Here is a 26,119-nt window from a genome sequence, read left to right on the forward strand (position 1 = left end):
TCCACCCACCATCCATCCATCCACCCACCATCCACCATCCATCCATCCATCCATCCACCCACCATCCATCCACCCATCCACCCACCACCCACCATCCATCCATCCATCCATCCATCCATCCGCCCACTGCCCACAACACACCCAGTGGATGCTTCTCTGTGTCAGGGGATAAGGCAGGAATAACACACCCACGTCTGCTTGGTGCCCTCTCCTGCACAGTCCCCAGTGGTCCCCGTCTTCGGGGTCTTGCTTGCTGGCCACAAGCCCTCTGCCTGGTGTTCTCTCTCCTCATCCCCAGCAGCGTCCACAGATGAAACCCACCTGTCACCTGCACCAACCACTTCCCTGGGGACCACCTGTGGGCGTTGCTGACCCACACAGATTTCAGGGCCTAGGCCACACCTGGGGTACGCCAGCAAATATCTGTGGGAAGGAGGGGGCTTGGGCAGCTCAGCCGGGCCAGGAGGGCCAGGGCCCTCTCCACAGCTCCCTGAAGCCCCCCAAGCCCCTGAACCGTCCCAAATCCACCTTCCTGCAGCAGCCCCGCTGACCCCGTGACCCTCCCTCGGGGCCCCTCCGGGCCCCACCCCCAGCTGCAGCCACTTCCTCGATGACTTATCTCTCGGGCCAGCGGTGCTGAAAGCCGCAACCAACGTCCGCTTCCCCAGGAGCACAACTGCCCAGCGGGAGTGGAGCAGCCAGGGTCCCTGCGGCCACCGTGGGCTGGGGGCTCAGCCTCCGCCCCGGCTCTGCTGGCTTCAGGGGGCCCGGCCTGGGGTCCTGCAGGTGCCTGGGCTGGGGGGCCCCTGGGGGCCTTCACTCCCCCCGCCCTGTCCTATCCACTGTGGAATAGGGGGAGGAGGCAGCTGAATCACGGCGGGGCGGGCCTCTGTCCAGGACTGAGCCCAGCAGTGCTGTCCAGACACGAAGGGCCACCGCACCAACTCTCCAGTGGAACCTGAGCCCCAGCTCAGGACCCAGGAGGCCAGTGGGCAGGAGGTGCAGGGTGCTCGGACACCAGTGCTCAGGAACGGGCCCCCAGCAAACAGCGCAAGGGGCTCAGGGACCCAGAGGCACAGCGGGCCAAGTCTTGGAGCTTCTGGTGAACACCGCGCCACAGGCCAGCAGCCAAGTGTCCACTGGTGTGGCCTAGGGGAGCTGTGTCCCCTGCGGCTCTCCTACCCCAGGAATCACCTGGGCTGGCAGGACAAAGCTGCTGCTCTCCTGGGACCCCCAGCTGGGGTCTGGGATCCCCAAGCCCCTGGGAGACCAGCACAGGGGGTCTGTTGTCACCTCAGGGGGCTGGGCAGCTGGAGGGGCCCGGCCGGGCTCCAGAGCTGGGCGGGGTGCTGGGGGGCCCAGAGGCCCAGCACACTCCCCGCCCGTGGGGGAGGCAGCTGGACTCTGCCCCTGCCCCAGCCCCAGGCAGACGTGGGGCGGCTCCAGGAGGGGAAGTTGTCGGAAATTCAGACCGGAATGGCCAGGGAAGGCCAGGCGGCCAGGGCACAGATGGTTCCTGTTGGGGACTTGGGGTGCAGCTGTGCCGGCTGCTTCCCTGTCCCCTGACACACTATCACGGTGTCACAGCTGGCTGCCTCGCCCTGCAGGCGGCCGGGGACCTCCCCCACGGCCACCGTCACATGTGCCTGCCCGCCCCTTGCCCAGGCCGGCGGGCTACAGAGCTGCAGGGTCCCTGCGTCCGTTCCCAGAGGCCCTCGGGTGCCCCAGGTGGGGACCTGCCCCTGCCCCTGCCCCTCACGGCTCCTGGCTGCAGGGTCCCCTGCAGGACCACCGCCCGCCACCAGCACGTCCGGGAGGGAGTGCCCTGTGTCTGGCCCCTGCCCACATCACAGAGTCCCGGGAAGTGCAGCCAGGTAAGGCCGGGGCCGAGGAGTGCGACCCCGCGACCCCGGCTGCGGGAGCCGTGGCCGGCGCGGATGGGCTCAGCTGCTCAGTGGCGCAGGTGCCAGGTGGAGCTGGGGGCCAGTCCAGCCTCTGGGGCAGGACGGGGGTCAGTACTGCCGGGAGGGCCCCAGGGGGTTCTCGGGCAGGACCTTTTTGGCAGTTACGGACTCAGGGCCTTGTCCTGAGGAGTCAGTTCTAGGGGGCCTAGGGCCCAGGGTTGGAGGTCAGAGGTCAAGGGTCAGATTAGACTGGCATGAGGGCCAGGTCCACCTCCCTGTGGGCCCCAACACGAACTCTTGCTCCACATCCTTGGAGGCGTGCAGAGGGGCCTGAGCCAGGACGCGGGCAGCTCTGGAACCTTCCGCAGCCCCCCTGCCATGTGTGCAGGTCAGAGGCGCCAGTCGTGCCCGAGTCAGTGTTCAGAGAGTGCAGGACGCTCCTGCCCCGGCACGGGGGGCTCCCAGGGGCTCCACACCCACGCCGGCTGCGGTCCAGGACCTGGGCCTCCTCTGGGGAGTAGGGGCCCGGGCCTTGGTGTGGCCAGGGCAGCGTCCGCCCCACACCGCGGCAGGGAGTGGCCTGGCCCTAGGGTAGGCCCAGGGTGCGAGGGACCTCTCCGAGGCGTGGCCGGAGCCGTAGGCAGTGGGGGGCCCAGCCCTCTGCAGAGAGCCGGCTCTGTGCCCCAGGGGTGGCCGTGGCGTCCAGCAGAGGGGACGCACGTGGTCACACAGAGCCACAGGAAACTGCCTGGCCCGGGAGCCCGGACACGGTGCTGTGCAGGGCAGGCCACGGGGGAGGGACACAGCTGACCTCAGGCCCACCCAGCTGCCCCGCAGCACCCTTCCTCGTCTGTGCCGGGGTCCAGGCAGGGGTGCGGGGCCTCGAGAGGGCCAGGGACTCAGCTGCCCAGGCCTCCACAGGCCAGCCCCCGGGTCTTCACACACGGGTTCACAGGGTGGGGCCGGCCACCCGGAGGCCTCATCTCCCTTGAGAGATAAGGGGCTGGGGTCAGCTCTGGTGGTCACTGACCTGGGACACGGCTCAGCGGGGCAGACCACACCCCGGCCTGCCTTGGCATCACTGAGACCCAAGGGCCGGCATGTGGGGTGGCATCCAGAGCCTGGACAGTTCGATGGCCATCAGGAATGAGGACACAAGACTGCAGACCCTCCTCTGAGGGGAGTGAGAGGGAGGAGGGGGACTGTGGAGACCGCCAGGAGCAGAAGTGGCGCTCAGCCCACCTTCAGAAGCTGGAGGAGTGGGTGGGACAAGGCCCCGGGAACAAGGCCTATCTGGGTGGCTTCCTGGAGGAAGTGGTGTGGGTGGAGGCGACTTTCACTTCTCCACGTGTCCTGCGGCCTCAGGTTGGACAGCGGGTGGTGGCCCCCTCACACTTTCACTTCCGGGATCACCCTGGACCTAAGGCCCCGCCCCCCACGCACGGGCCTATGTGGGCAATGTGGGGATGAGAGCACAGCTTTATCCAGGCCAGAGCAGCTCTGTGGTGTGAGGCCGGGGTGCCCACTGGCCACTGGCCCCGGGAGGCCGTGCACACCGACAGGGCCACACGGCACCGAGTCGCTCCTGTGGGACCTGGCCACCAGGAAGGGCTCAGAGGTAGCTTGGGGGGCCCAGCAGGGAACTCGGGCTGCAGGTGGGTGCCCCAGGACCAGCTGGCTGTCCCTTCGCACGCGGGGCCTTCGGAGGGGGGAGGAGGGGTCCGGCCTGGTGAAGTCACACCGCGGGAGGCTGCTGGGCACACCCAGCCCTTGCCCCCGGCCTGAGGAGTCGAGCCCACGGACCTGAGGCAGAGATCTGTGCGGGCCAGCAGGGTGCTGGGCCCTGGTGCGGCTGCAGAAGCCGCTCAGCAGTGGCCACCGCTGCCTGCCTGGCTCTGGGGCTGGCCAAGTGTGAGGCCTGACTCAGACGGGGGGGGGGGGGGGGCTGCAGCACGAGGGCGGCCTGACCTCGTGTGTCCGCTCCTGGCTGGGCACTCGGGGGCAGTGAGGGGCTGTGAGGAGACCAGCCCCTGCTCTGGGCTGCCAAGGGCCCAGGCCACAGGTCTGGGGAGAGGCGGGCCCCACGCTGGACGCCCCCGTGGCCTGCCCCCGTGACCCACATCCCCTGCGGCCCCACCATCTTTCTGAGCACAAGAGCGCGGCTAAGTCTGTGCTCCTGGCCTGGCCCTGGGGCTTCTCCATAGCCCCAGGATCCGGCTCCAGGTTTTCCTACCAACAAAAAGCCTGAAGACTACAGACACACTGGGCTCAGGGTGCATCCCCTCCCGGGCAGGGCTGGCAGGTGGCTGTCCGGGGCCCCTTGTATGTGACAAACACATACACACACGCACACACACAAATGCACACACGCACACACATACACACACGCACACACAGAAACGCACACACGCACACACATACACACACGCACACACACTCACATGCATACACACATGCACACACACAAACGCACACACGCACACACATACACACACGCACACGCACATACACTCACATGCATACACACATGCACACACACAAATGCACACACGCACACACATACACACACGCACACACACAAACGCACACATGCACACACACAAATGCACACACGCACACACATACACACACACACGCACATAGACTCACATGCATACACACATGCACACACACAAACGCACACACGCACACATACTCACATACATATGTACAAACATGCACACACACAAACGCACACACACATACACACACATACTCACATGTATACACACATGCACACACGTTCACACTCACATGCACACGGGCATACGCACGCACATGCACACACACGCAAATGCACACACATGCGCGCACGCACGCACACACACACACACACACACACACCACTGTCTGGAAGGAGGGCCCAGCTGGGGGCTGGGAGCAGCCGCTTCCTGTCGAACTGAAACTGGCAGGTGTTTCCTGACGCCTGTGAGGGGCATCGAGGCCAGCACCCACCCCCACCTTGGCCTCCCTGCCAGCCTGCTTGGGGCCTCTGCTCCTCCCTGGGAAATGGGCATGTGGGTCCCACCGGGGGGGACAGGGTGGGTGGTCACCCCCCAGCCACGGCTGCCAGTCCAGCCCGAGCCCTGATATAGGACACCAATGGTGAGTGGGACCAAGGGGATAAACGCTGTCACCGTGTCCCCAAGCAGGTGACACCTCGGCAGGCTTTCCCTCACGGCTGAGCCACAGCTGGGCGGGACAGCTCTGAGGCCACAGCTGGGTAGCCTGGGTCTCTGGCTGGCCTCGGCCTCCTGCAGGGAGACTGCCAGGATACCCAGAGAGCCTCTGTGCCCACCTCTCGTGCAGTGGCCGGCCACGGTCTGGGCAGTGGTTCTGGGCTCTGTCCCCACATCACATGGCCCAGGGCCCTGAATACGGGGCCCTGTCAGTGGGATGGGAATCCAGGAGGCCCTCAAAGGGATGACTACCCTCGGGGACCCCTGCCCAGGTGGCTGTGTGGGCCTGTTCCTGGCTCTGGAGAAACTGCGGTTCCAGTGAACGTGCTTTGTGCCCTGTGGCTGTGGGTGAGGGTTTCTGAGCCCCATGGTCCTGGAGAGGGGCACGGGGAGGGGCTTCTGCCCTGGCCTGGCCTGTGAGCCCCTGGGGCAGGAGCAGGAGGTGGTCCCGGCTGCTTCCTGCTTCTGGAGCAGAGCAGGGCTCTGGGGGAGGGGGAGGGGGCCGAGAGCCCCAGTGGGCCCTGGCAGCTCGGGCCAGGGAGGGGCTGCCTGCCCGCACAGCCTCACCTCTGCCGGCCGGAGTCCTGGGAAGTGTGCGGGTGAGGGGCCGGCTGCACCAGGAGCCCAGTGCGGGTGCCCGCCAGCACACCTGGCCCACTTCCCCTTTCCACGCCAGCTTCCCGTTCCCGGGCCGCAGAGCCCAACTTCTGCTGTGCTCTCGGCTCCTCCAGGCTATTTCGGGTCATTCCACAGGCTGTGTGGGGCTGCTGCTCAGGGTCAGGGTCGGGGGCTCCCCCCCCACCGCTGCCCGCTGGAGGGAGCCCAGGCCTGGGGGCAGCTGTGCAGTCAGGGCCCCGTGGCAAGGGGTATGAGTGTGGGCGTGTCTGCAGCACCATGAAACTGCCCTCCCGGGGCATGGCAGCACAGCCAGGGCACACACCCCCCGGGTGCTGGCACTGGCCTGCAAGTCCCCCGGCTGCCTCCAGCCTACAGCCCGAAGCGCAGGATGTGGGAAGACTTGATTTTAGAACCAAGGGCCCAGCGTAGCGCTGGGCAGCTTCCACGGCCCCTGGAGGTCGGTGGGGGCAGCAAGGAGCCCCGAGTCCACGCTGTATCCCGCAGGCCCCATACTGGGTCCCCAGACAGTCGGGCAGGTGGGTCCCCCGGCACTCCCCCAGCAAACACACGTGATTGGCGGCAGGCATGGCTGGGCCACCGTGCTCTGCCTCTGACCGGGACCAGCTCCCGAGAGCCCCCGGAGCCCACCAGTGGTGGGGTCGTGAAGTCCTGTCCATGGGACACCTACACCCTCGACTTTGGCCACATGTGTCCAATGACACGCCTATCACACGGCACCACCACGTCCTGACGAGGACAAGCAAGAGCTGATGCCGAGACCTGGAGAATGTGCTCCCCCGAGAGCTGAGAAGTGAGAGGTGGGGGTGAGGGGTGAGAGGTCAGGGGTGAGAGGTGAGCGGTGTGCACGGCGGGGGATGGCTAGACATTCCCCACAGACACCCGAGGTGCTCACTTGCATGGGAGCTCTTGGGTGGGGGGCTGATGTCAGCAGGAGCCCCCACCCACGCTGCCCCGCAGGCTCCCGCTGGGGCACACATGGGCCCCCCCATGACAGACTCAGGACCTGTCCCTATCTCCAGGTGTGGCCACCGGGCAGGTACTGAGATCGGCTCTGGGAACCCCCCGGCCCAGTGTCTGGGGGCCGTGTCCACTGAGTGCCCTCCTGGCTGGAGCCCCGTTTTCTCTGCTCAGTCCTTGGCCCGTTCTCAGGGGGCACCTGTCCCCTCTGGGCTCTGGGACCCCCGCTTACCTGTCCTGACTCTGCCCAGCCCTTGACGGAGCAGCTCCCGGCCCCCTTCAGGCCACTCTGAGTCTTGGCTGAGCTTGCTGGAACTCTGTGTGTCCAGATGGCTGGTGGCATTGGTGGCCGGTGGCTTTAGAACCAAACTCATGTAAGTGTTTCACACGTGGCCCTGGAAACTGTACCTTCCCTCTCTGAGTCACAGCCAGGCCTGGGGCACCAGCAGGTGGGCCAGGGCCTCCTGGCGGTGGGCCGGGGCTCCTGGCCCCGCTCCCAGACCGTGCTGAGGAGATGGCACTCAGGCATGGCTGTTTCTGCCACTGCCTGATCCCAGGCCTGGCCACGCTCGTCACAGCACTATAGGTCAGCTGTGGAGCCCCCTGCAGCCTGGGAAAGGGTGCAGCTGCCCCTGGCCCTGCCCAGTGCCCCGGGGGTCCTAGGAGGGCGGCTGGGCCCGTGTCCATCCCCGACGCTCAGTTTCCCTGGCGGGCTGGGGCTGGAGGGAGTATAGAGCAGCCAAGGGGGCAAGGCCCCGCAGTCGCTGGACAGGTGCTTGCCCACGTCCCCCACAGCACCCGGACCGGCTGGCCGCGGGCGGGCGCCCCCAGGTGTCCGGGCATGGGGACAAGCGGGTGCCCCAGGTGTCCGGACGAGGGAACCTGCCGGCCCCCCGAGGTGTCCGGGAGCGGGCCGCCCCCAGGTGTCCGGCCGGCCGCCGGCGCCCCCTGCCGGCCGCGCGCAGCCCCGCGCCCGCCGCGCCGCTCCCCTGCCCGCGCCCGGGGCGGAGCGAGGCCGCGCGGGGCGCAGGTGGCGGCGCGCGGGCCGGGCCGGGCCGGGCCGGGCCGGGCGGGCCGGGCCGAGCCGAGCCGAGCGCGGAGGCGGCGGCGGGCGCGGGCGGCCCCGCGCGCTTTGTTCCCGCCGGGACGGACGGAGCCGCCGCCGGAGCGTAAGTGCCGCCCCCCACCCCGCCCGCGAAGTTGGCCGCGCCGGACCCGCGGGGTGGCCGGGCCGGACCCGCTGCTCAGAGGCCCCCGTGACCGCGGGGGGCAGGGGGCGGGCCAGCGGCTCTCCCAGCCCCTCGTCCCGCCGGCCGGGGGTCTCGGGTGAAGTCCCGCAGAAGCCCCGAGCGGGCCCGCGGGGTGGGCGGCGGGCGGCCCGGGCCCCCACCCCGGGGTCCTGCAGCCCTGGCCGCGGGCAGGTGCCGCCGGGGGCTGGGGCAGCCCCGTCTGCGCGGCCGCGCTGCGGACGGGCGTGGGCTGGACTCTGCTCGGGACCGCCCCCCGGCAGTGGCCGCGGACCCCGGTGTGGGTGGACGCTGACCGCCCGGCCAGGACGCGCCTCGTGATGCCCCGCTGGGTGTGGGCTTCCTCCAAGCCAGAGCGTCCACCCGGCGGACGGGGTTGGCCGGGGACAAAGGATGCGTCCAGTGTGGGGCCTGGCCGTGCTCACAAGTTGTTGCAGGGCTGGAGGAAGTTCCCACGCTCGGACTCCGCGGGGCTGGGCTGGCCCTTATGTGTGGGCGGCCTGGGCACCGTGCCCCCAGCCCGTGCTCCCCGGGGCCGGGCGTGGTGACCGCTCCTGTCTGCGGTCACAAGGAAGCCTGGCTGGGCGGTGGGACAGGAGCGCTCTGGGCTGCTCTGGTGGACTCCGGCACTCTCCCCCACCCAGCCTGGCTTCTGTGTCACTTGGGCTGGGCAGGGCTGGGAGCCTGGGGGCCAGGGACAGATGCCTTGGGCTGCCTCGGGCCACCCACTGTCCCCCAGTTACCCGCATAACCGAGTCCCCAGCTCTGATTTGGTTCACATACTTTCCTTTCTGCCTGACGGGAAGAAATTAATTTCCCTTCCTCCACGAGGAGTGTGCCACCATGGGCACCGATCCGAGGAGACGTGTCCAGCAGGGGACCACGTGTCCTGGGGCTCTCCCGCGCACCCCCTCCCCAGGATCCTCTGAACAGACCCCGGGTAGAGCAGGGCACCTGTCCTGTTCAGTCAATTCAAATTCTCACTGCAGTTAGGGGGAAGAAGCGACTGTGTGTGTAAGCGTCCACACATGTATGCATGTGTATAATGTGTATACCTATGTCTGTGTATGCATACGTTCACACATATGTGTATGGGTGTCTGCATGTGTGCATATGCATGCCTTGTCTGTGTGTGTTTGCGTCCACACATGTGCATGTGTGTCCATGCACATGTGCACATATGTGCCTATGTGTGCATGCATCCACATGTGTGTGCATGTGTGTTCACACGTGTACACATCTGTGCTTTTGTCCACACCTGCATGTGTCATGTCCGTGTGTATGTGTCCATATGTGTGCATGACTGTTTGCATGTGAATGCATCTGTGTGTGCATATATGTCTGACATCCACACATGTGTGCTGTGTGCCCATGTTCATGACTGCATGTGTCCACTTGTGTGTGCATGTGTCCATGTCTGCACAGTCCCTACATGTGTGCCTGTGTATTGTTTGTGTGCCCACATGAGCGTGTGTTCATGTGTGTCCATGTGTCTAGTCAGCTGCACATGTGTGTGTGCATGTATTCAGAGCCACACCCTGGACATGGAGAGCTGCCTCACGCTGGCCTGAGCCGTGGGTCCCCATAGGTCCAGAACTCCCCACGTGTGCTGCTGGGCCGGCCAGGGCCCTGCCACCACACCACAGCCACACTGACCCCAGGAGCCCGAAGACCCCCCCACCTGGCCTGGCTCTCTGTGGGGACCAAGGGAGTGTTCTGGGGGAGCCTGGTCCTCGCACTACGGGGCCATGCTGCTCCGGTATGGACCTGGGGGGGCGGGCTGGGGGGCGTGGCTGTGTCAGTCTGTCCTCGTGCAGCCCCCGGCCTCAGCACCTGTCCTCTGCCTGTGTCCCTTACTGCCTCCTGTGGAGACCCCAAGGCTGAGTCTCCGGAGGGTGGAGACGGGGCCCAGCACCTTCCTGGATGCCCCTGGGCAGCGCAGAGGGACTCCGTGAAGCGGCCTGCCGGGTCCTGCTCCCCAGGTTTCTGTGTGGGACCCCGGGTCCTCCCGGAGCCCTGACTCCGCCTCCCCCGTCCCTGCTTTCCTGGAGTAGCAGAGGGCAGTGTGGGGGCCCCGGGTTGGACGGGACAAGCCCCTCACTACTGTGCCTCAGTCAGGAAGCAAACAAGCTGGGGGGTCTGGGTGCAAGCGGGGAGCAGTTGGGGTCAGTGGCATATTTGTGCATGTGTGTGCGTGTGCATGTGTATGTGTGTGCATGTGTGTACGTGTGTGCTTGTGTGTACGCACATGTGTGCATGCATGTGTCTGTGTGTGCTTATGTGTGTGTGTGTGTCTGCCTCTGCCCTGTCTGCAGCTACAGAGCAGTGATTGGGCCTTTTGTGACGCTGGAGTTGAAGGGAAAACAGCCAAACGTGGCCCGAGGGAGGGCCCACCCTCGGGAGGCCTGGCAGGTAGGGGAAGTGGCGTGTGATGGTCTCCAGAGATACCCGAGCCTGCCCTGGAGGTCCCCGGAGGGGAGCGTCTGCAGACAGGGCGGGGAGGGCGTCCCGTGGACACTGCTCTGTGACGGCAGCTGCTCAGGCCACTGGCCTCCCTGAGGGCAAGAGGCGCCCAACAGCGGATGGCGGGAAGGACGTGGGCCCAGGGAGCCACGGCTGGGACCGTCCTGTGGCCTCTGGCCAGTTCTCAGTCCCAGCAGGACGACCGCGTGCGGGCTGTGGCTACCGGGGGCCGGGACAGTCACAGGGAGTGTGGTCAGTGGACGATGCCCCTCCCACTCCCCTCTGCGCCCAGCATGTGTGAAGCCGGGCAGGCCTGTTACTGTCCCTGCGCCCACCACCAGGCTGGCAGGCAGGGCAGGACACAGCCCAGACCCTGCAGGACACACGCGGCCACATTCTCCACGGATGCCCAGGTGCCGTCCCTGCTCTGTGGCCCCCATCCCGGACCCCAGGCAGGCCCTCTGTCCACCCTTGCTCTCCTCACGTGGGTACCCCGGGCTCAGTGGCCCTTTGGTCTGAGCTCCTGCAGCCATCTGGCTTCACCTGCAGTTGTTTTTGGGTTTGTTTTGTTGACTTTTGGGGTCACTCCTGGGGATGCGCAGGGGTCACTCCTGGCAGTGCTCAGAGGGCCTCCTAGGATGTGGGGTGGAGCCTGGGTGGGCCGCGTGCAAGGCCAGCGCCCATGGCACTCTTCCCTCCGGCCGTCTGCTGTCATTCCCCTGAGGCCAGTGCCCACTTGCCCCCCGGGAGGGGAGCCGTGCCCCCGTGTCCCTCGGGCCCCCAGACCCACGCAGAACGGGATGAGGCCGGGCCTGGCACCTTGTCTCGCTCACCCTTGGTACAGGTCATGTGTGTGCCCACTGCCGCCGTCTGTTCCAGAACTTTCCGTCCCCCAGCCACAGCCCTGCAGCCCCGTCACTGTCTGTCTCTGGACAGTCCTGCAGGGGCCTCCTGCCCAGCAGAGCTGCCGTGGCTGGACGCTCTGGGGGCTGTCCTGGCTGCTCTGCTCTCCCCCTCACGCCTGCTCCTGCCCCTGCTGCCCCGTCGTCTGGTCATGTTCTGGATGTTTCTTTGAAGCCCCTCGGGTCCCCACTCCCTGGGAGTGCCTGGTGGGGCCCTGGGTTTGGGCGATGTTCCAGGAGAGGCGGGTGCTGGGGTGCCACATGTGATCGAGTGGACAGCAGCCTGTCCACAGTGAGCCGCGGTGGTGCCAGCTCCTGCCCCACCCACGGGCCTCAGGCAGCTGCACGGGACACAGGACACGGGACACGGGACGGGGGGCAGGGGCTGTTCCTCCCTGGGAGGGATGGGCCGGGGGAGCACTGGGACAGCCAAGGCACAGCCCGGCCTGGGGACGGACACGTGGGGGCGTGTGGGGGCCACGGGGGCACACCTACGGGGACACCCAGGACCTGGGTCCTGTGGCCCAGCTGTGGGCAGGGACACCTGGGGGGTGGCCCCAAGTGGGGGCGGCGCTCCAAGTCCGCTACAGCCAGGACAGAGGACCAGAGACGGCGCCACACCCACCACTCACGGGAGGGTGGCCCCAGCCTGTCACTCACTTGGGTGTGCCCCGCCCTGCCCCCCCCCCCCCCCCCCGCCCGGCACTACCCCACTCGCTCCCTGGAGGCGCAGGTGCCCTGTACCTGCACTGTCCCCTTCTGGCACACTGCCAGCGCTTGTGCCCACGGGCGCCCTCCCCCACGTGGCTCGGTGCTGCCCCTGCCAGTGCACGGGCCCCCTGCCCACGCTTCTCTGCGCCTAGCGGCCCCTCCCTCCCACCTGGGTCCCGCCTGCCCCCGGAGAGCCGCACATGCCCGTCAGGACACTGGCTGGCCACACAGGCAGCAGAGTGGGCAGCCTCTGGCTGGGGGACTCTGAAGGCCCCGGGCGCAGGACAGGCTGGCAGGGCAGCCGCCCGTCCAGGGGACGCCTCATGCCCGCCCCAGGACCCAGCCCAGCAAGGGGCTGTGTCCCTCCCGCCCATGCACTCTTGCACCCTGACCAGCTGTGCCTCAGGGCTCGGGACTTGCTGAGGACAAGCCCTGTGTCCACCTGGCCTGCCCGTGGGCTGTGGTGTGGGTGGGATGGGGGCCGGGCAACGTGATGGGGTTGCAGGGACCACGCTGGGGGGCTGGGGTGGGGTGGGGCTCAGCTCACCAGTTAGGGCCCCCCCACCTCCACCCTGAGCACCTCCCTCCTCCAGGACGCGGCTGGGGCCGGGAATGAGGGAGGGACACGCCCTCCAGGGAACCCTGGCTGGCACCATGCCACCACCTACTTCACGCCCGGGAAGCAGCGGGTTCTGGACCCTTGCCAATGGGGGCGGGGGTGCGGGGGTGGGGGGGAGGTTGCAGGCACTTGCCTGGCCCCTCCCCGCTGCTGGGTGGGATTAACGAAGTAATTAGAAACAGGATGAGCTAATTGGCATTCATTCATGTAGCAGATGTTTGTAATTGAGGCAGGAAACAATTTACCTGTTTACATAAACAATGGCACGGCTGACTCTGGAACCCTCTTGAACAGGAGGGCCGAGCACACGGGCGGCAGATGCGGGCCCTCGGGGAGCCCACCCCCGCTCGCTGCGCTGGGGGCACTCCCCCAGGGACCCCAGGCCGAGAGTGCCTGAGGGGCACGTCTGGCCATGCTCAGTGTGGGCAGCAGCTGAGCAGCCCTCGCGGGCCAGCCCGTGGGTGCACAGCCTCCATACGTGTGTCCCTGGGGAGACGTGCACCCAGAGTACCCATAGGGCCGAGAATGCGGGAGCTGCTCTGGGGAGTGGGGGTCAGCGACGGGTCTTCTCTCGTGTCCAGGGGGACAGGCTGGCATCGCTCCAGCCCCCCGAGCCCTGGACACTTGTCTGCAACACCTTGGCTCCGGACCTTGTGCAGCGCAGGTGGGCAGAAGAGGCACTTGGGCACAGCCTGCACACATGTGCACAGCGAAGCACATACACCCATGCATACACATGCACTTACAGCATATGCACACACATGTGTGCACACACATGCACATATGCATAACGTGTAACACATGCACACGCATATGTGTACACATACATGTGCATCAGCACACATACAACACACTTGCACGCATGCCTCAGGCCCGGCTACACGGCAGCCGTGCACACACGCCTTCTCGGCTGCATGTCTGACCCACACATGGCCAGCTCGCGGCCCCACAGTCTCACTCGGGGCTCACACCCGTGGGGATATTTCCAACAGTGAGAATATTGCAATGGTTTGGGGTAAGGGCAGGGGTGGGGGCAGGGGGCAGAGACAGGGGCACGGGCTGGGGTCTGAGACCACACTGCCCAGAGTTGGGGCGTGGTCACGTCCGTCTCCTGGCCCCTCCCTGGCCATGGGGGTCCCAGGAGGACCAGCCGAGGCGGCAAGCAGCTGTGTGCCCTCTGGAACGTTCTGGAAGGCATCTGTACTGTGCACAGGGGTGGGTGGCTCGGATGGCTTCACGCTCTTCCCCGGCTCCGGCTGGGCTGGCGGCTTCCTCTGTCAGAGGCCCGGGTCAGTCCGGGCCGCCAGGCCAGGCTCCCGGGGGGGGGGCGGCAGGAGCAGAGGACAGGGGCCCAGGTGAGGGCAGGTGGCCCGGTGGGGGAGCGCCCGCCTGGCGCCTGCTCCCGGGGCTGCAGACACAGGAGGACTCGGGGTGGCCCCTCCCCAGGGCCTGCGTCTACACAGCCTGCCCCACCCCTCACAGACAAGCCTGTCCCCCGCCCCTCGACCCCACGGTGCTGGTCGGGCCTGGGCAGCCGCTGCCAAGGTCAGCTCTCTTCTGGCCCCCCGGGGGCTCTCAGACCCCCAGCCCCCTGCAGCAGCAAGGCGGAGGGTGTGTCCCAGGCACAGCTGCGGCACACGTGTGCCCGGCCGTCACCCTGACAGGCAGCGGGAGTGCCAGGGGACAGCGCGGGGGGGCCGCGTCGCAGCTGGGGGACAGCAGGTGTCCTCGGGGCCTGGGCCTGAGTCCCCACCCCCTCCCGCCTGTGGGGCAGCCTTGGGGACGGGCGGGGGGGGCACCGGGCACTCAGGGCAGTGGGCCCTGCTTTTAGCTCCTGGGGGAGAGACCCACCTTGGCAGCTGAGCCCCCCAAATCCCAGTGCTGAAGGCCTGGGGGACCACCCACCCTCACCCTGATGAGAGGGGCCTTTGGGCCCGCCCTGAACGGGGTCCTGCTGGCCAGCCGGGGCCTCAGAGTCACATCTGGGGGCCGGGGGGGACCTGCCTCGGCCTGAGAGTGACCGTGCCTGGGCTGGCCAGAGGGTAGGACTGGCCACGCCTCACGGCCGGTGCCTGTCCTCCCCGGGACACCCCCACTCGGCCTGTCCTGTGCCCTGGTGGCCTGTCGCCCTCCTGGACTGGGTGACACTTGGGCTCTGGGGCTGCTGGAGCAGGGTGAGGGGGGCCTGTGTCCTGGTCCGGCCGCACCTGCCCGCCACCTGAGCACACAGCCGCAGCGCACGGCTCCACCTCTGCCTACAGCACTGCGGCCCGCCCGGACGAAGCCGCAGCCATGCCAGACTCACCGGCCGAGCTGAGGACACAGCCCCGGGCCACGCCCTCTTTGACCCAAGGGGCGGTGAGACAGGCCCCCTCCACGCCTCGGCCCAGTGAGTACGACGGCTGCAGGGTTCCGGGGTCTCAGAGCTGGATGCGGGGGCGGGTCCCAGCACCGACCCTCTGCGGAGGCACCGTGGGCAGGCGTGAGGCTCCGTCTGGGTCCGGGCGTCCCCTTGCCCCTCCTGGGAGTTCCCCTGGGAGGCTCCCCTGGGACAGTCTGCAGGCCAGGCTGACTGGGCACTGACCCTGGGCTGCAGCCCAGGAGTTCATGGGGGGAGAGCACTGTGTGAGGGGCAGCCAGGGGCTCCCCAGACCCATTCTCGCTGGGCGGTCCCACCTCGCGCGTCCTTTTAGAACTGCCCTTTGGCGTCCAGCCCTGGGTGGGCAGCAGTGCCCCACACCCTGCTGGAAAGAGGCTTGGGACCTGAGGCCCTTGAAGCCCCGTGTTCTGGGCCCTGCCCAGCAGAGCCGCGGCCTGGCGCTGGGCCCCTCGCTCCTGCTGACCACGCTCCCTCCGTCCCGCAGATCCCGACGACGGGCCCGCCTTGCCACTGCCCCCCGGCCGTTTGCACGGCTGCCTGAAGTGGTCCATGGTCTGCCTCTGTGAGTACAGCCCCCCGTGCCCAGTGGGCCCCCGACTCAGCCTCAGTTTCCCCACCTGTGCTCTGGCTGCTTGGTCGGGGCTGGGGGGTCTGTGAGTACAGCCCCCCGTGCCCAGTGGGCCCCCGCCTCGGCCTCAATTTCCCCACCTGTGCTCTGGCTGCTTGGTCGGGGCTGGGGGGGCGGCTGGGTCCCTCGGTCCGGCCTCAGGGCTGGCGTGTACCCCGCCTCGGCGGGACACGTGTGTGGTCTAACTTAGTAACACACCTGTTCTGGGCGCGAAGGCCCTTGTGGCCAGGGCTATTTTCGGAGTCTCTGACAAGCGCCGAAGCTGCACGGGAGGACGAGCGGGCGGGTAAGGGCTCCCTGGAGTGCCCAGGCCAGGGGCACAGGCGGGATGTGGTCACGGTCAGACCCCTGCGACCACGAGCCCTGCACATGGGGGACACATGCTCTCATCTGGGCCGAGCATGTGTGTGCCTGGGTGCAGCATCGGGGCCACTGGACACGGGGGCAAGGGTCGGGGCTCCCTGCAGAGACAGACCCTCAGTGTAGGGTGCTGTGGGGAGTCCCAGGGTGGGGGCTGCGTGGATCCCAGGCCAGGGGGGCTGCGTGGGGGTCCCAGGGAGGGGGCTGCGTGGGGGTCCCAGGCCAGGGGGGCTGCGTGGGGGTCCCAGGCCAGGGGGGCTGCATGCAGGTCCCAGGCCAGGGGGGCTGCGTGGGGGTCCCAGGCCAGGGGGGCTGCGTGGGGGTCCCAGGCCAGGGGGGCTGTGTGGGGGTCCCAGGCCAGGGGGGCTGCGTGGGGGTCCCAGGCCAGGGGGGCTGCGTGGGGGTCCCAGGCCAGGGGGGCTGTGTGGGGGTCCCAGGCCAGGAGGGGCTGCGTGGGGGTCCCAGGCCAGGGGGGCTGGGTGGGGGTCCCAGGCCAGGAGGGGCTGCGTGGGGGTTCCAGGCCAGGAGGGGCTGCGTGGGGGTTCCAGGCCAGGGGACTGCGTGGGGGTCCCAGGTCAGGGGGGCTGCATGGGGGTCCCAGGCCACGGGGGCTGTGTGGGGGTCCCAGGCCAGGGGGGCTGCGTGGGGGTCCCAGCTCAGGGGGGCTGTGTGGGGGTCCCAGGTCAGGGGGGCTGTGTAGGGGTCCCAGGTCAAGGGGGCTGTGTGGGGGTTCCAGGCTAGGAGGGGCTGCGTGGGGGGTCCCAGGCCAGAGGGGCTTCGTGGGGGTCCTGCGTGGGGGTCCCAGACCAGGAGGGGCTGCGTGGGGGTTCCAGGCCAGGGGGCTGCGTGGGGGTCCCAGGTCAGGGGGGCTGCGTGGGGGTCCTGCGTGGGGGTCCCAGGCCAGGAGGGGCTGTGTGGGGGTCCCAGGTCAGGGGGTTTCATGGGGGTCCCATGTCAGGGGGGCTTAGTGGGGGTCCTGCGTGGGGGTCCCAGGCCAGGGGGGCTGCGTGGGGGTCCCAGAGCAGGAGGGGTCCCACACTGGGCCACTGTGGGCTCAGAACTGTGGGGCAGGAGCCTGTGGGTCTGTGTCCTCAGAAGGACCGTGGTTGGGGGCTGCCTGTGCCCACCCTGGATTCCTCCCTCCCGGCCAGGTGCTGCCCTCAGTGGACTCTCCCGCCTGCTGCCCTGTTCCCCAGGCCACATGCAGACAGTGGCGTGCTGGGCCCAGGGGCGGCTCTGCTCAGGCCCAGGCCCTCTGTGGTCCTGCTCCCCAGAACATAGAGGGGCTGTATGCCTGGGGCAGGTGCCCACCACGGCCATGAGTGTCAAGCCGGTCACCGAGGGCATCTGGCCACTGCGCCCGGTCACTCAGCAGCAGCTGCTCATGGCCCCAGAGGGGGCGGTGGGACCCAGGGTGCCCAGGACCAGCCCTGACCACGCCAGCCTCAGGGCCCTGGAGCCCTCGGGAGGGCCCCTGGCTGGCCCTTCGGGGTCGGGGAGTCAGTGCTGCTGGCAGGAGCTCAGGCCTCCAGGGTTCCGCGGCCACCTGGTGCCAGGCCGAGGGCCGGGATGTGCCGCACTGTCCCTCCCACCCCAGGCCCAGGTCCACACCTGGGCCACAGGAGAGGCTGCAGCTGGAAGGAGCTGGGCTCTAAAGCTGTTCACTGACCACAGGGGTGTGGGGTTGTCTGCACATGGACCCCATTGAGAGCCTGGGGTCACCCTGGGTGCTGCAGCCCTGGGTTGGTCCTGATGTGGGAGCCAGGGCAGGGGCACAGGGGGACCAGGAGCAGGAGGCACCTGATTGGCTCTTCCCCTGGGCCTCAGTGATCCACGGCCAGCACGGGCTCCCCGCCCCATTCTCCGTGAGCAGTGCCTCTGGACGCTTCTCTGGACTCCTGGGGAGGGGCTTCGTGGCCCTCGGGGGACCCTGTGGGCCACGGGTGTGGCGGGCTGACCTCGCTCGCTGCACAGAGCAGGGCTGGGTCCAGGCGGGTCGGTCAGCGCGGTGTTCTGCTGGTCACCGTGGCTCTCACGCCCACCTGTCTCTCTGCAGTGATGAATGGTGGCCACTCGCCCCCGGCCCTGAGCGGTGCCCCAGCCATGCCCAATGGGGTCAGCGGCGGGCCGGCCGCCCCGGCGGCAGCCATGCTGTGCTCGCAGCACCTGCCCCCCGCCTGCGGCGCCCGGCAGCTGGGCAAGCTCAAGCGGTTCCTCGCCACGCTGCAGCAGTTCGGCCGCGACATCTCCCCCGAGATCGGGGCGCGCGTGCGGTCCCTGGTGCTGGGCCTCGTGGTGAGTGGGGACCGGCAGGCGGGGCGGGGGCGGTGAGGGGCTGGCAGCGGCCTGGCCTGACCTCGTGCCCCCCCCAGAACTCCACGCTGACCATTGAGGACTTCCACTCCAGGCTGCAGGAGGCCACCAACTTCCCCCTGCGGCCCTTTGTCATCCCCTTCCTGAAGGTGAGCAGCCCCCGGGGCCCCGGGGCCCGACCAGTCAGGGCAGGGCCTAGCTGACTCCAGGTCACTGGCAAGCCTCAGCCCCAAGGCCAGACCCACAGGTCGGAGCAGTGGACACTGCACCCCCGGCCAGCAGGGTCTGGGGCCTGCAGCAACCAGGAGGCGGTCTGCCCTGGAAGACGGGGCAGGGGTCAGAGGTCAGAGAAGCAGAGTCCCGGCTGTGTGGGGCACAGGACACGGGGGATGTGGACATCATCCCTCAGTGGGCCCCGGCAGGCCCCCCGACTCCCGTACGGGCCAGTGCCTCGGGCTCCTCTGTAGCTGGCTCGGCCTGGGGCCCGGGGCTCTCGCGGCCAGACAGCAGGGTGACCCGGCCTTGGGTCTCTGCCCGACTCTGTGGGTGGGTGTCACCACCACACAGGCGACCAGGGTCTCGCTGCCTCTGCTAGGCCCATTCCAGAATCCGGGGGTGCTCCCAGCAGGCCGGGACTCCAGATGTTTCTCGCCCTCCCCAGCCGGAGCCTGCCGCCCTGTGCAGTGGCCAGTGGGAGGCGGGAGGGACATCTGCTCACAGTTCCTGCCCCTGATGAGCCAGCCCCACAGATGGCGGCTGGCCCGTGTGCAGTTCCCCAAACAACGGCAGGCCCAGAGCACTGGCTGTGGGCAGGCAGGGGCGTACGCGTCCGTGGGGCTCTGGAGGCCCCTGCTCTGCAGCCCAGGAGGCAGGCCAGTGGCCTGGGGGGCAGTGGGCAGTGGGCGGCACGAGGGGGTGCAGCCCAGAGAGGCGTGTGGCGTGCCAGAGCAGGCCCCCTCCCGCAGGCCAGCCTCCCCGTGCTGCAGCATGAGCTGGCCCACTGCGCCCGCCTGGCCAAGCAGACGCCCGCCCAGTACCTGGCCCAGCACGAGCACCTGCTGCTGGACGCCGACGCGGCCTCCTCGCCGTCCGACTCCGACCTCCTGCTGGATGCCCACGAGAACGGCAAGCGCAGGACTCCAGACAGGTGTGCCTGTCCCACACTCCGCCACGGAAGGCCCCTGGGCCCCCCGGAGTCTCCCGGCACCCCGAGAACCTGCCTTGCCTGCGGGCCCCCGGGCCCCCCAGAGCCTCATGATCCCCCAAATCCTGCCATGCCCCAGAGCCCACTAGACTCAGGGACACACTCAGCCTGCAAGGCCCCCGGAAACTTGTTTTTCATTTCTTCGTGTTTTTCTGTTTCGTTTGCTTTTTGGGTCACACCCAGCAATGCTCAGGGTCACTCCTGGCTCTGTGCTCAGGAATCACTCCTGGTGGTGCTTGGGAACGGAACCTGGGTCGGCCGCACGCAAGGCAAGACCCCTGCCCTTTGCACCATCTCTCTGGCCACAGTCCCTAGGAAGGTGTCCCAGTCCCAGCCCTGGCCAGGCCCACAGACCCCAGAGGCAGCTCCCCACAGAACCCCTGCTGGCCAGGCTCGGGGCAGTCAGGGTGGGGGCAGAGCCGGAAGTCCCACAGTGTCCACCGTCCCTCTGTGTGGCCATGGCTCAGAGCAGCAGCTGGCGAACGCCTGGCCGAGGCACCTGTCCTGCGGCTTGCAAGGCCCAGTCGGCCCATGGAAGCCGGGCCGGCCGCCCCGGCTGCAGCCGTGTCTAGCAGAAGGCCTCCAGGCCCCAGGAGCCCCCACACTGGGCAGAGGCAGCTTGCTGAACCACAGGGGAGGAACTACAGGGGGATGGAGCCTCGTGGCTCACGCCCCAAGCCCCCCTCCCTCCATTGGCACCCTCACCCACTGCCTGGACCCATGTCCATGGCTTGGGCTGGGCCAGCCCCCATCCTAACTGCTTTCTCGGACTAGGACCAAAGAGAACGGCTCTGACCGAGAGGCACCAGCCCCCGACCCCCTCAGCAAACGGCCCTGCACGCTGAGCCCCGCACAGCGCTGTAGCCCCAGCGACGGGCCACACCCCACGCCCCCTCCCCACTACTGCCTGGAGGACATGGCCATGGCCCACCACTTACGCGACCCCTACCACCACCCGGACCCCAGAGAGCTGCGTGAGCACTATCGGCATGTGGGTGAGCGCCTCTGGGAGCACTGTGGAGCACAATTCAGGGGCCATCCCGGGGGGTGGGTTGTGGAAGTGGTGCCCAGGAGGTCCCCTGAACGTACAGGGCCTGGGGAGCCGTCCTTCCAGCCTCTGCTCCTCCATGGCCAGGGCCACAGCCCGGGGACAGCCAGGCCAGGGCTCCAGGGTCCCCAGCGGGGAGTGGGACAGAGTTGGGGACCCACCTCTCAGCTGTGGGGCTTGTCTCCTTGGAGGGAGAAGGACAGAGAGGGAGAGGAGGTGGCCAGGGCGGCCAGCAGAGCTGTGAGCCCTCTGCAGTGAGACCTCAGGACAAGTGGACACTTGCAGTCCCAAGACCTGGACTGGGAGGGACCGTGAGCTCTCGTGAGCACCTGCGCATGGTCCAGTCCAGTGTGGGTGTGGTGGCTTGGCGGGGAGCCGTGGGGGGCCAGCCTGCTGTCACCAGGGCTCCTCAGCGTGCGCCTGGACACCTGGTGGTCCCCATGCCCACCTGCCTTGCTCCATCCCCTGGGAAGAGGGTCCGGGCCATGGAGGAGTCAGGCCGCCCCCACTGACCGTGCAGGCTGCGTGGGGCCCACACTGCCTTTCCCTCGTTGGTGCCTGAGTGACTCTAACCAGGGGGTGGTGCAGGGACATCTGAAGGCGGGGTTGGTGGGGCTGAGCAGCATGGGGACCCTGGCTGGACCGAGGTAAGGAAAGGGCAGAGGTCAGGCCAGTTCTAGCTGGTTCCGGCTGGTTTTGCACTACAGGGCACTAGGCAAGAGTGTTGGTGTCCCGGTATCCTTCGTCACCTTCCACCCTCCCCCAGAGGGCATAGTCGCGGCCATAGTTGCGGCCAGGGGCACAGGGACAAAGGGGAGCTCAGAGGGAGAGCAGGGGGTGGGGGCAGTAGGGCTGTCAGGCCCCGCCCCGCCACCCCCACACCCCCCCTCGCCTGGGATGTGGGCGTGATTTGTTCATGGGCGGGGCTGAGCTGTGGATCCTTCGGTGTGTGGGTGGGGTCTGAAATGTGGGCGTGGTTTGAGGGACGGGCAGGGTCCAAGGCTAGTATGGGCAGGGCCTGAATGTCCATCTGCCCCTCCAGGGGTGCACGGGGCGCAGCCAGAGGAGGTGATTGACCACAGGCTCACGGAGCGAGAGTGGGCCGAGGAATGGAAGCACCTCAACAACGTGAGTGTCCAGTCTGGGCGAAGGGCACTGCGGCTAACCCGTGGCTTGGACGAGCTAGAGGGGTTCAGGGTGCTTCTGTGCCCATCTACCCCGGCCTGCCTGTCCACTTCCGGTCAGCTTTGCAGAGCATCACAGCAGATGGTAGCTTGAGTTGGGCTTTGGGGCCCTGCGTGCGGGTCACTGCGCTGGGTGGCACACGCCTGCTGGTGCTCACCCACTGCCCTCACTCCCAGCTCCTGAACTGCATCATGGACATGGCCGAGAAGACAAGGCGCTCCCTGACCGTGCTGCGCCGCTGCCAGGAAGCCGACCGCGAGGAGCTCAACCGCTGGGTTCGGCGCTACAACGCCTCCGAGGACCCCAAGAAGGGCCCCCCGCCCCCCACCCGGCCCCTTGGCAGCTCTGTGGGCGTGGGGGGGCCTCAGCCAGGTGCGGGGCAGGGGCAGCTGTTGCGTTTGGCAAGGAGGGTGGGCCAGCCCTGCACCCGGCTGGCCACGCTCGGGACCCAGGACTAGGCCCACACAGACCCCCACAGCACCTGGCACCTGGAAAGCGGTGGTCAGGGCAGAGGGTGACAGTGGCCTGTTTCAGACGCCTCCCGGGACCTACTGCCGCGGGGACTGCCCAGCTACATGCCCGAGGAGATCTGGAGGAAGGCTGGTGAGCGGGGCGGGAGGGCTGGGGCCTCGCGCCTGCGGGGCCGCCTGTGGCAAGCCCCAGGGCCCACCGCCCGGGGCCCCTCGGGCGTCCGCAGCTGCCCCCGCCTGCCCACCCCCGCTTCCCCCGCAGAGGAGGCGGTGAACGAGGTGAAGCGCCAGGCCATGTCGGAGCTGCAGAAGGCCGTGTCGGACGCCGAGCGCAAAGCGCACGAGCTCATCAGCGCCGAGCGCGCCAGGATGGAACGGGCGCTGGCCGCGGCGCGCAGGCAGGCCTCGGAGGACGCGCTGGCCGCCGCCAGCCAGCAGGAGGACTCCAGCGAGGTGGGGCCCCCGGCGTCCCCACAGACGGCGATGGGGCAGTGCTCCCATCAGCCCCGGCCTGGGAGCCAGGGCACCTGGCTGGGGAGAGGGCAGGAGCGCCGCCCGCCCCGCCCCGCCCCGCCCTGCGCAGCTTTCCGCAGACCCCTCGCTGCCCAAAGGCGTGACCTCGCCGGGTCCGCAGCAGGCTGGGGCCCCGGGGCTCGGGGGCCGTGGCTGCGCCCTGACTGCCCCTCTCCCATCTAGAGCTGCTGGAACTGCGGCCGCCGGGCCAGCGAGACCTGCAGCGGCTGCAACGCGGCGCGGTACTGCGGCGCCTTCTGCCAGCACCGGGACTGGGAGAGGCACCACCACGTGTGCGGCCAGGGCCTTCAGGGCCCCGCGGCCTGCGCGCCCGGACCAGCGCCCGGGCCGCCCGAGGCCGCCGCCGCCTCCAGCCCGCACCAGGCCGGCTCCGTGGAGCCCTCTGGCCCCGGCTCGCCCAGCTCGCTGGACGCTGCGCCCCACTGACGGTCAGGCCGGTCTGCGCGCCCCTGCCCGCGCCCCCAGCGGGTACAGCGGCCCTGGAGCCCGAACGCCCGAGTCGCTGCTGCTGCTGCTGCTGCTGCCGTGCCTCCTAAAGAAATCCAGAACTGGCAGGAACGCGCCCAGCTGTCCAGCCCTCTGCCCCATCGGCCCTCCCGGCGTCCATGCTCTCAGCCACAATGCAGGTCCGACTGGCCCGTGGCCTAAACTTTCCATGAAGTGGGGCCGGGGTCGGCAGACTAGCTACTCGGAAGACAAAAACTCTGGGGCAGGGGCGGAAGTGGCTCTCCTCCCTAATTAAAACGGAAAAAAGAAAAACTTATTTTTTAGTTGGAGTTCTGAGCCACGTGTCACCAAAGGTGCTCCAGGTGCACGAGGCTGGGAGGACCGTAAAAAAAAAAAAAAAGGCTTCAATTTCCAATTCAAGAAACGTTTTTTGTTTCAAGATTTCTCCCCTTAATTGCTGAACTCTTTGGCTTTACGTAGAAAAGTTTGTTGTTTTTTTTTAAAGCAAAGGAAGCATACCTGTAAACTACCTTACCAGCTAGCCAGCCAAGGACACCAAACACACCTCTGCCCCCAGGGAAATCCCAAAAGCAAACCCACTTGGAAGACCACAGCTACCTATCCAAGACCCCCCCACCCGCACGCCCACGCCCCTGATGAATGCAGTCCCGAGTGTGCGTGGCATGAGTGTCCTGTGTGCATGTCTTAGCGTGGCACGTGTTACTGTCCTGTGTGCATGTCCCGAGTGTGTGTGACATGTGTGAGCATCCTGTGAGTGTCCTGAGTGTGTGTGTTGTGTGTGTCCTGTGAGCGTGTCCTAAGCATGCTTGGCGTGTGAGTGTCCCGAGTGCATGTCCCGAGTGCGTGTGGCACATGTGAGTGTCCTGAGTGTGTTGTGTGTGTTCTGTGAGCGTGTCCTAAGCATGCTTGGCGTATGTGTCCCGGAGTGCATGTCTCAGGTGTGTCCTAAGCATGCATGGCGTATGTGTCCCGCGTGCATGTCCTGAGTGCACGTGGCATGTGTGTGTCCTGTGAGAGTGTCCTGAGTGTGTTGTGTGTGTCCTGTGAGCGTGTCCTAAGCGTGCTTGACGTATGTGTCCCGAGGGCATGTCCTGAGTGCACGTGGCATGTGTGAGTGTCCTGTGAGAGTTTCCTGAGTGTGTTGTGTGTGTCCTGTGACCATGTCCTAAGCGTGCTTGGCGTGAGTGTCCTGAGTGCATGTCCCAGGTGTGCGTGGCGTGTGCAGTCTCCCATCTGTGTGTGTGCACGCAGCAGGCCTGCAGAGTGATTTGACACAAAGGTTCCTTTTCCACTCATGAAGCAAGCGCTCGTGTGTCCTTCCCAGACAGCAGCCAGTACCCTGCACACAGCCAGGGCAAGCTGGGCGAATCCTGGACAGTTTCCCGCTGGGGCAGCCCGGGCCCTGCCCTTCCTGCCCCGCAGCTTCACCTCTACCTCCTCCACGCTCCCACCCCGCCCGCCGCAGGCCCTCGCATTGGCAGCTCTGCTGGCCCTATTTTGCAGAAAGAGGCAAACCACAAGGAGTTCAGTCGCCCTGCAGCCCGCCTGCCCCTCAGCGCATTCCCAGGGAGACCCCCATCCCACCTTGCCCTGGGTCCGCTCCACTCAAGGCCACTCCAGAAAGACGGAGAGGGACCCGGCCGCAGCCACCTGGACTCAGCGGGCCCGGGGCCCCAGCGAGTTGCTGGAGGATCAGCTACTGGAAGTTCGGCCCACAGAGGCAGGAAGTCCCTATGACGTTAATGTGAATGTATATAATCCTTGCCCAGGTCCAAATAATGCATTCTTGGTCACGACGAGAAAAAGCGACGGTTGCTAAATTCAAAACATAATAAAGATGAGGGAAACTGCGCACGAAGGAGCATTTGATTCGCCCAGGGAGCAGCGCCCCCAGGAGGTGTGGGGTCAGTGCCTGCTCGCCCCAGCCCACCCAGTCGGAATCCAGCCCAGCTGCTGGGGGTGTGTGTGGTGCGCATGTGTGTGTGAGGGGAGGGGAGGGGCGAAAGGAGCAGGGCCTGCAGGCGAGGGGCGGGGCTCACGAGGGGGTGGGGCCTGCAGGCAGGGGCTGGAGCCGGTGCGTGAGGGGCGGGGTTCGCGGAGGGGGCGGGGCCTCATCCCTTGGGCGGGCTGGCCGCGAGCCAGGCAAGCGCCCTGCCCACTGCACTGTGGCTCAGGCCCTTGGCCTGCCCCCACCCCGTTCCCTCACACTTCCTCCCAGAAAGAGGCTGCAGGGGGCGTTGGGCCCTTGCTTGGGTGGTCCACACTGCACGCCCCCACGCGTGTCCTCTGCAGACTCTGCGCTGGACGCATCACATGGCCGGGTCCAGCCCTCGAGTCGCGTGACAGGTCCACGCAGGTCTCGGCCCCGGGGCGCACCCTTGGGGTGTGAGGGGGCGACGCCCGGTCGTGGCAGGCGCCCCAACCCCTTGCCCTGTCCAGAACTTGGCCCTGACTCCCCCAGGCCCCTTGGAGCACGGTGTGTCCCCCCGAACACGCCTGCAGCAGCTGGCACTACCTCGTGGCAGTGGGCGAGCCGCTGACCCGCTTTTTCCACTGCCCAGCGGCAGGAGGCTGGACAACTTGGACGCACCCACAGGGCCAGGCCAGAGGCCCGAAGTGCGGAGACCATTCCCCGAAGGATGCTACCCGCTACGCGCTGGCCTCGGGGCGAGCTCCATCCTCTGCACTAACAGGGACACGGCCCAGCAGGAGCCCAGGCCCGCGCCGCAGGAGCCACGGCGCCCCCTGGAGCCAGGCACATGCAGATGCAGGCATCCTGGGCGGGCAGCCTGGCATGGCCCAGGCCAAGTCCGGGATGGGAGCCGGCACTGCTCGGAGGCGCCTCCACCAGAGATGAGGCAGCCCTGAG

The 26,119-nt window shown here is 67.6% G+C and overlaps 1 protein-coding gene across 1 annotated transcript; it reads left to right on the top strand.

Annotated features, from left to right (window-relative positions):
* The first annotated feature begins 7,763 nt into the window (after positions 1-7,763).
* CBFA2T3 (CBFA2/RUNX1 partner transcriptional co-repressor 3) lies at positions 7,764-25,061 on the top strand. The gene is made up of 12 exons (XM_055146505.1): positions 7,764-7,887; positions 14,922-15,049; positions 15,525-15,602; positions 18,085-18,323; positions 18,401-18,490; positions 19,307-19,488; positions 20,320-20,540; positions 21,636-21,721; positions 21,955-22,150; positions 22,313-22,381; positions 22,511-22,701; positions 22,945-25,061. Exons 2-12 carry the CDS (start codon positions 14,953-14,955, stop codon positions 23,206-23,208), a joined length of 1,713 nt encoding a protein of 570 aa, XP_055002480.1. The 5' UTR covers positions 7,764-7,887; positions 14,922-14,952; the 3' UTR covers positions 23,209-25,061.
* The last annotated feature ends 1,058 nt before the right edge of the window (positions 25,062-26,119 follow it).

This window comes from Sorex araneus, chromosome 8, assembly GCF_027595985.1.
Source record: "Sorex araneus isolate mSorAra2 chromosome 8, mSorAra2.pri, whole genome shotgun sequence".
In the NCBI taxonomy this organism is placed as follows: domain Eukaryota; kingdom Metazoa; phylum Chordata; class Mammalia; order Eulipotyphla; family Soricidae; genus Sorex; species Sorex araneus.

Bases quoted from the DNA above. Each gene is read 5' to 3' on its own strand.
- CBFA2T3 (XM_055146505.1), top strand. From the start codon at position 14,953: ATGCCAGACTCACCGGCCGAGCTGAGGACACAGCCCCGGGCCACGCCC. The intron at 21,722-21,954 runs GTGAGTGTCCAG...CCTCACTCCCAG, and splicing joins AATGGAAGCACCTCAACAAC to CTCCTGAACTGCATCATGGA. The intron at 22,382-22,510 runs GTGAGCGGGGCG...CTTCCCCCGCAG, and splicing joins GGAGATCTGGAGGAAGGCTG to AGGAGGCGGTGAACGAGGTG.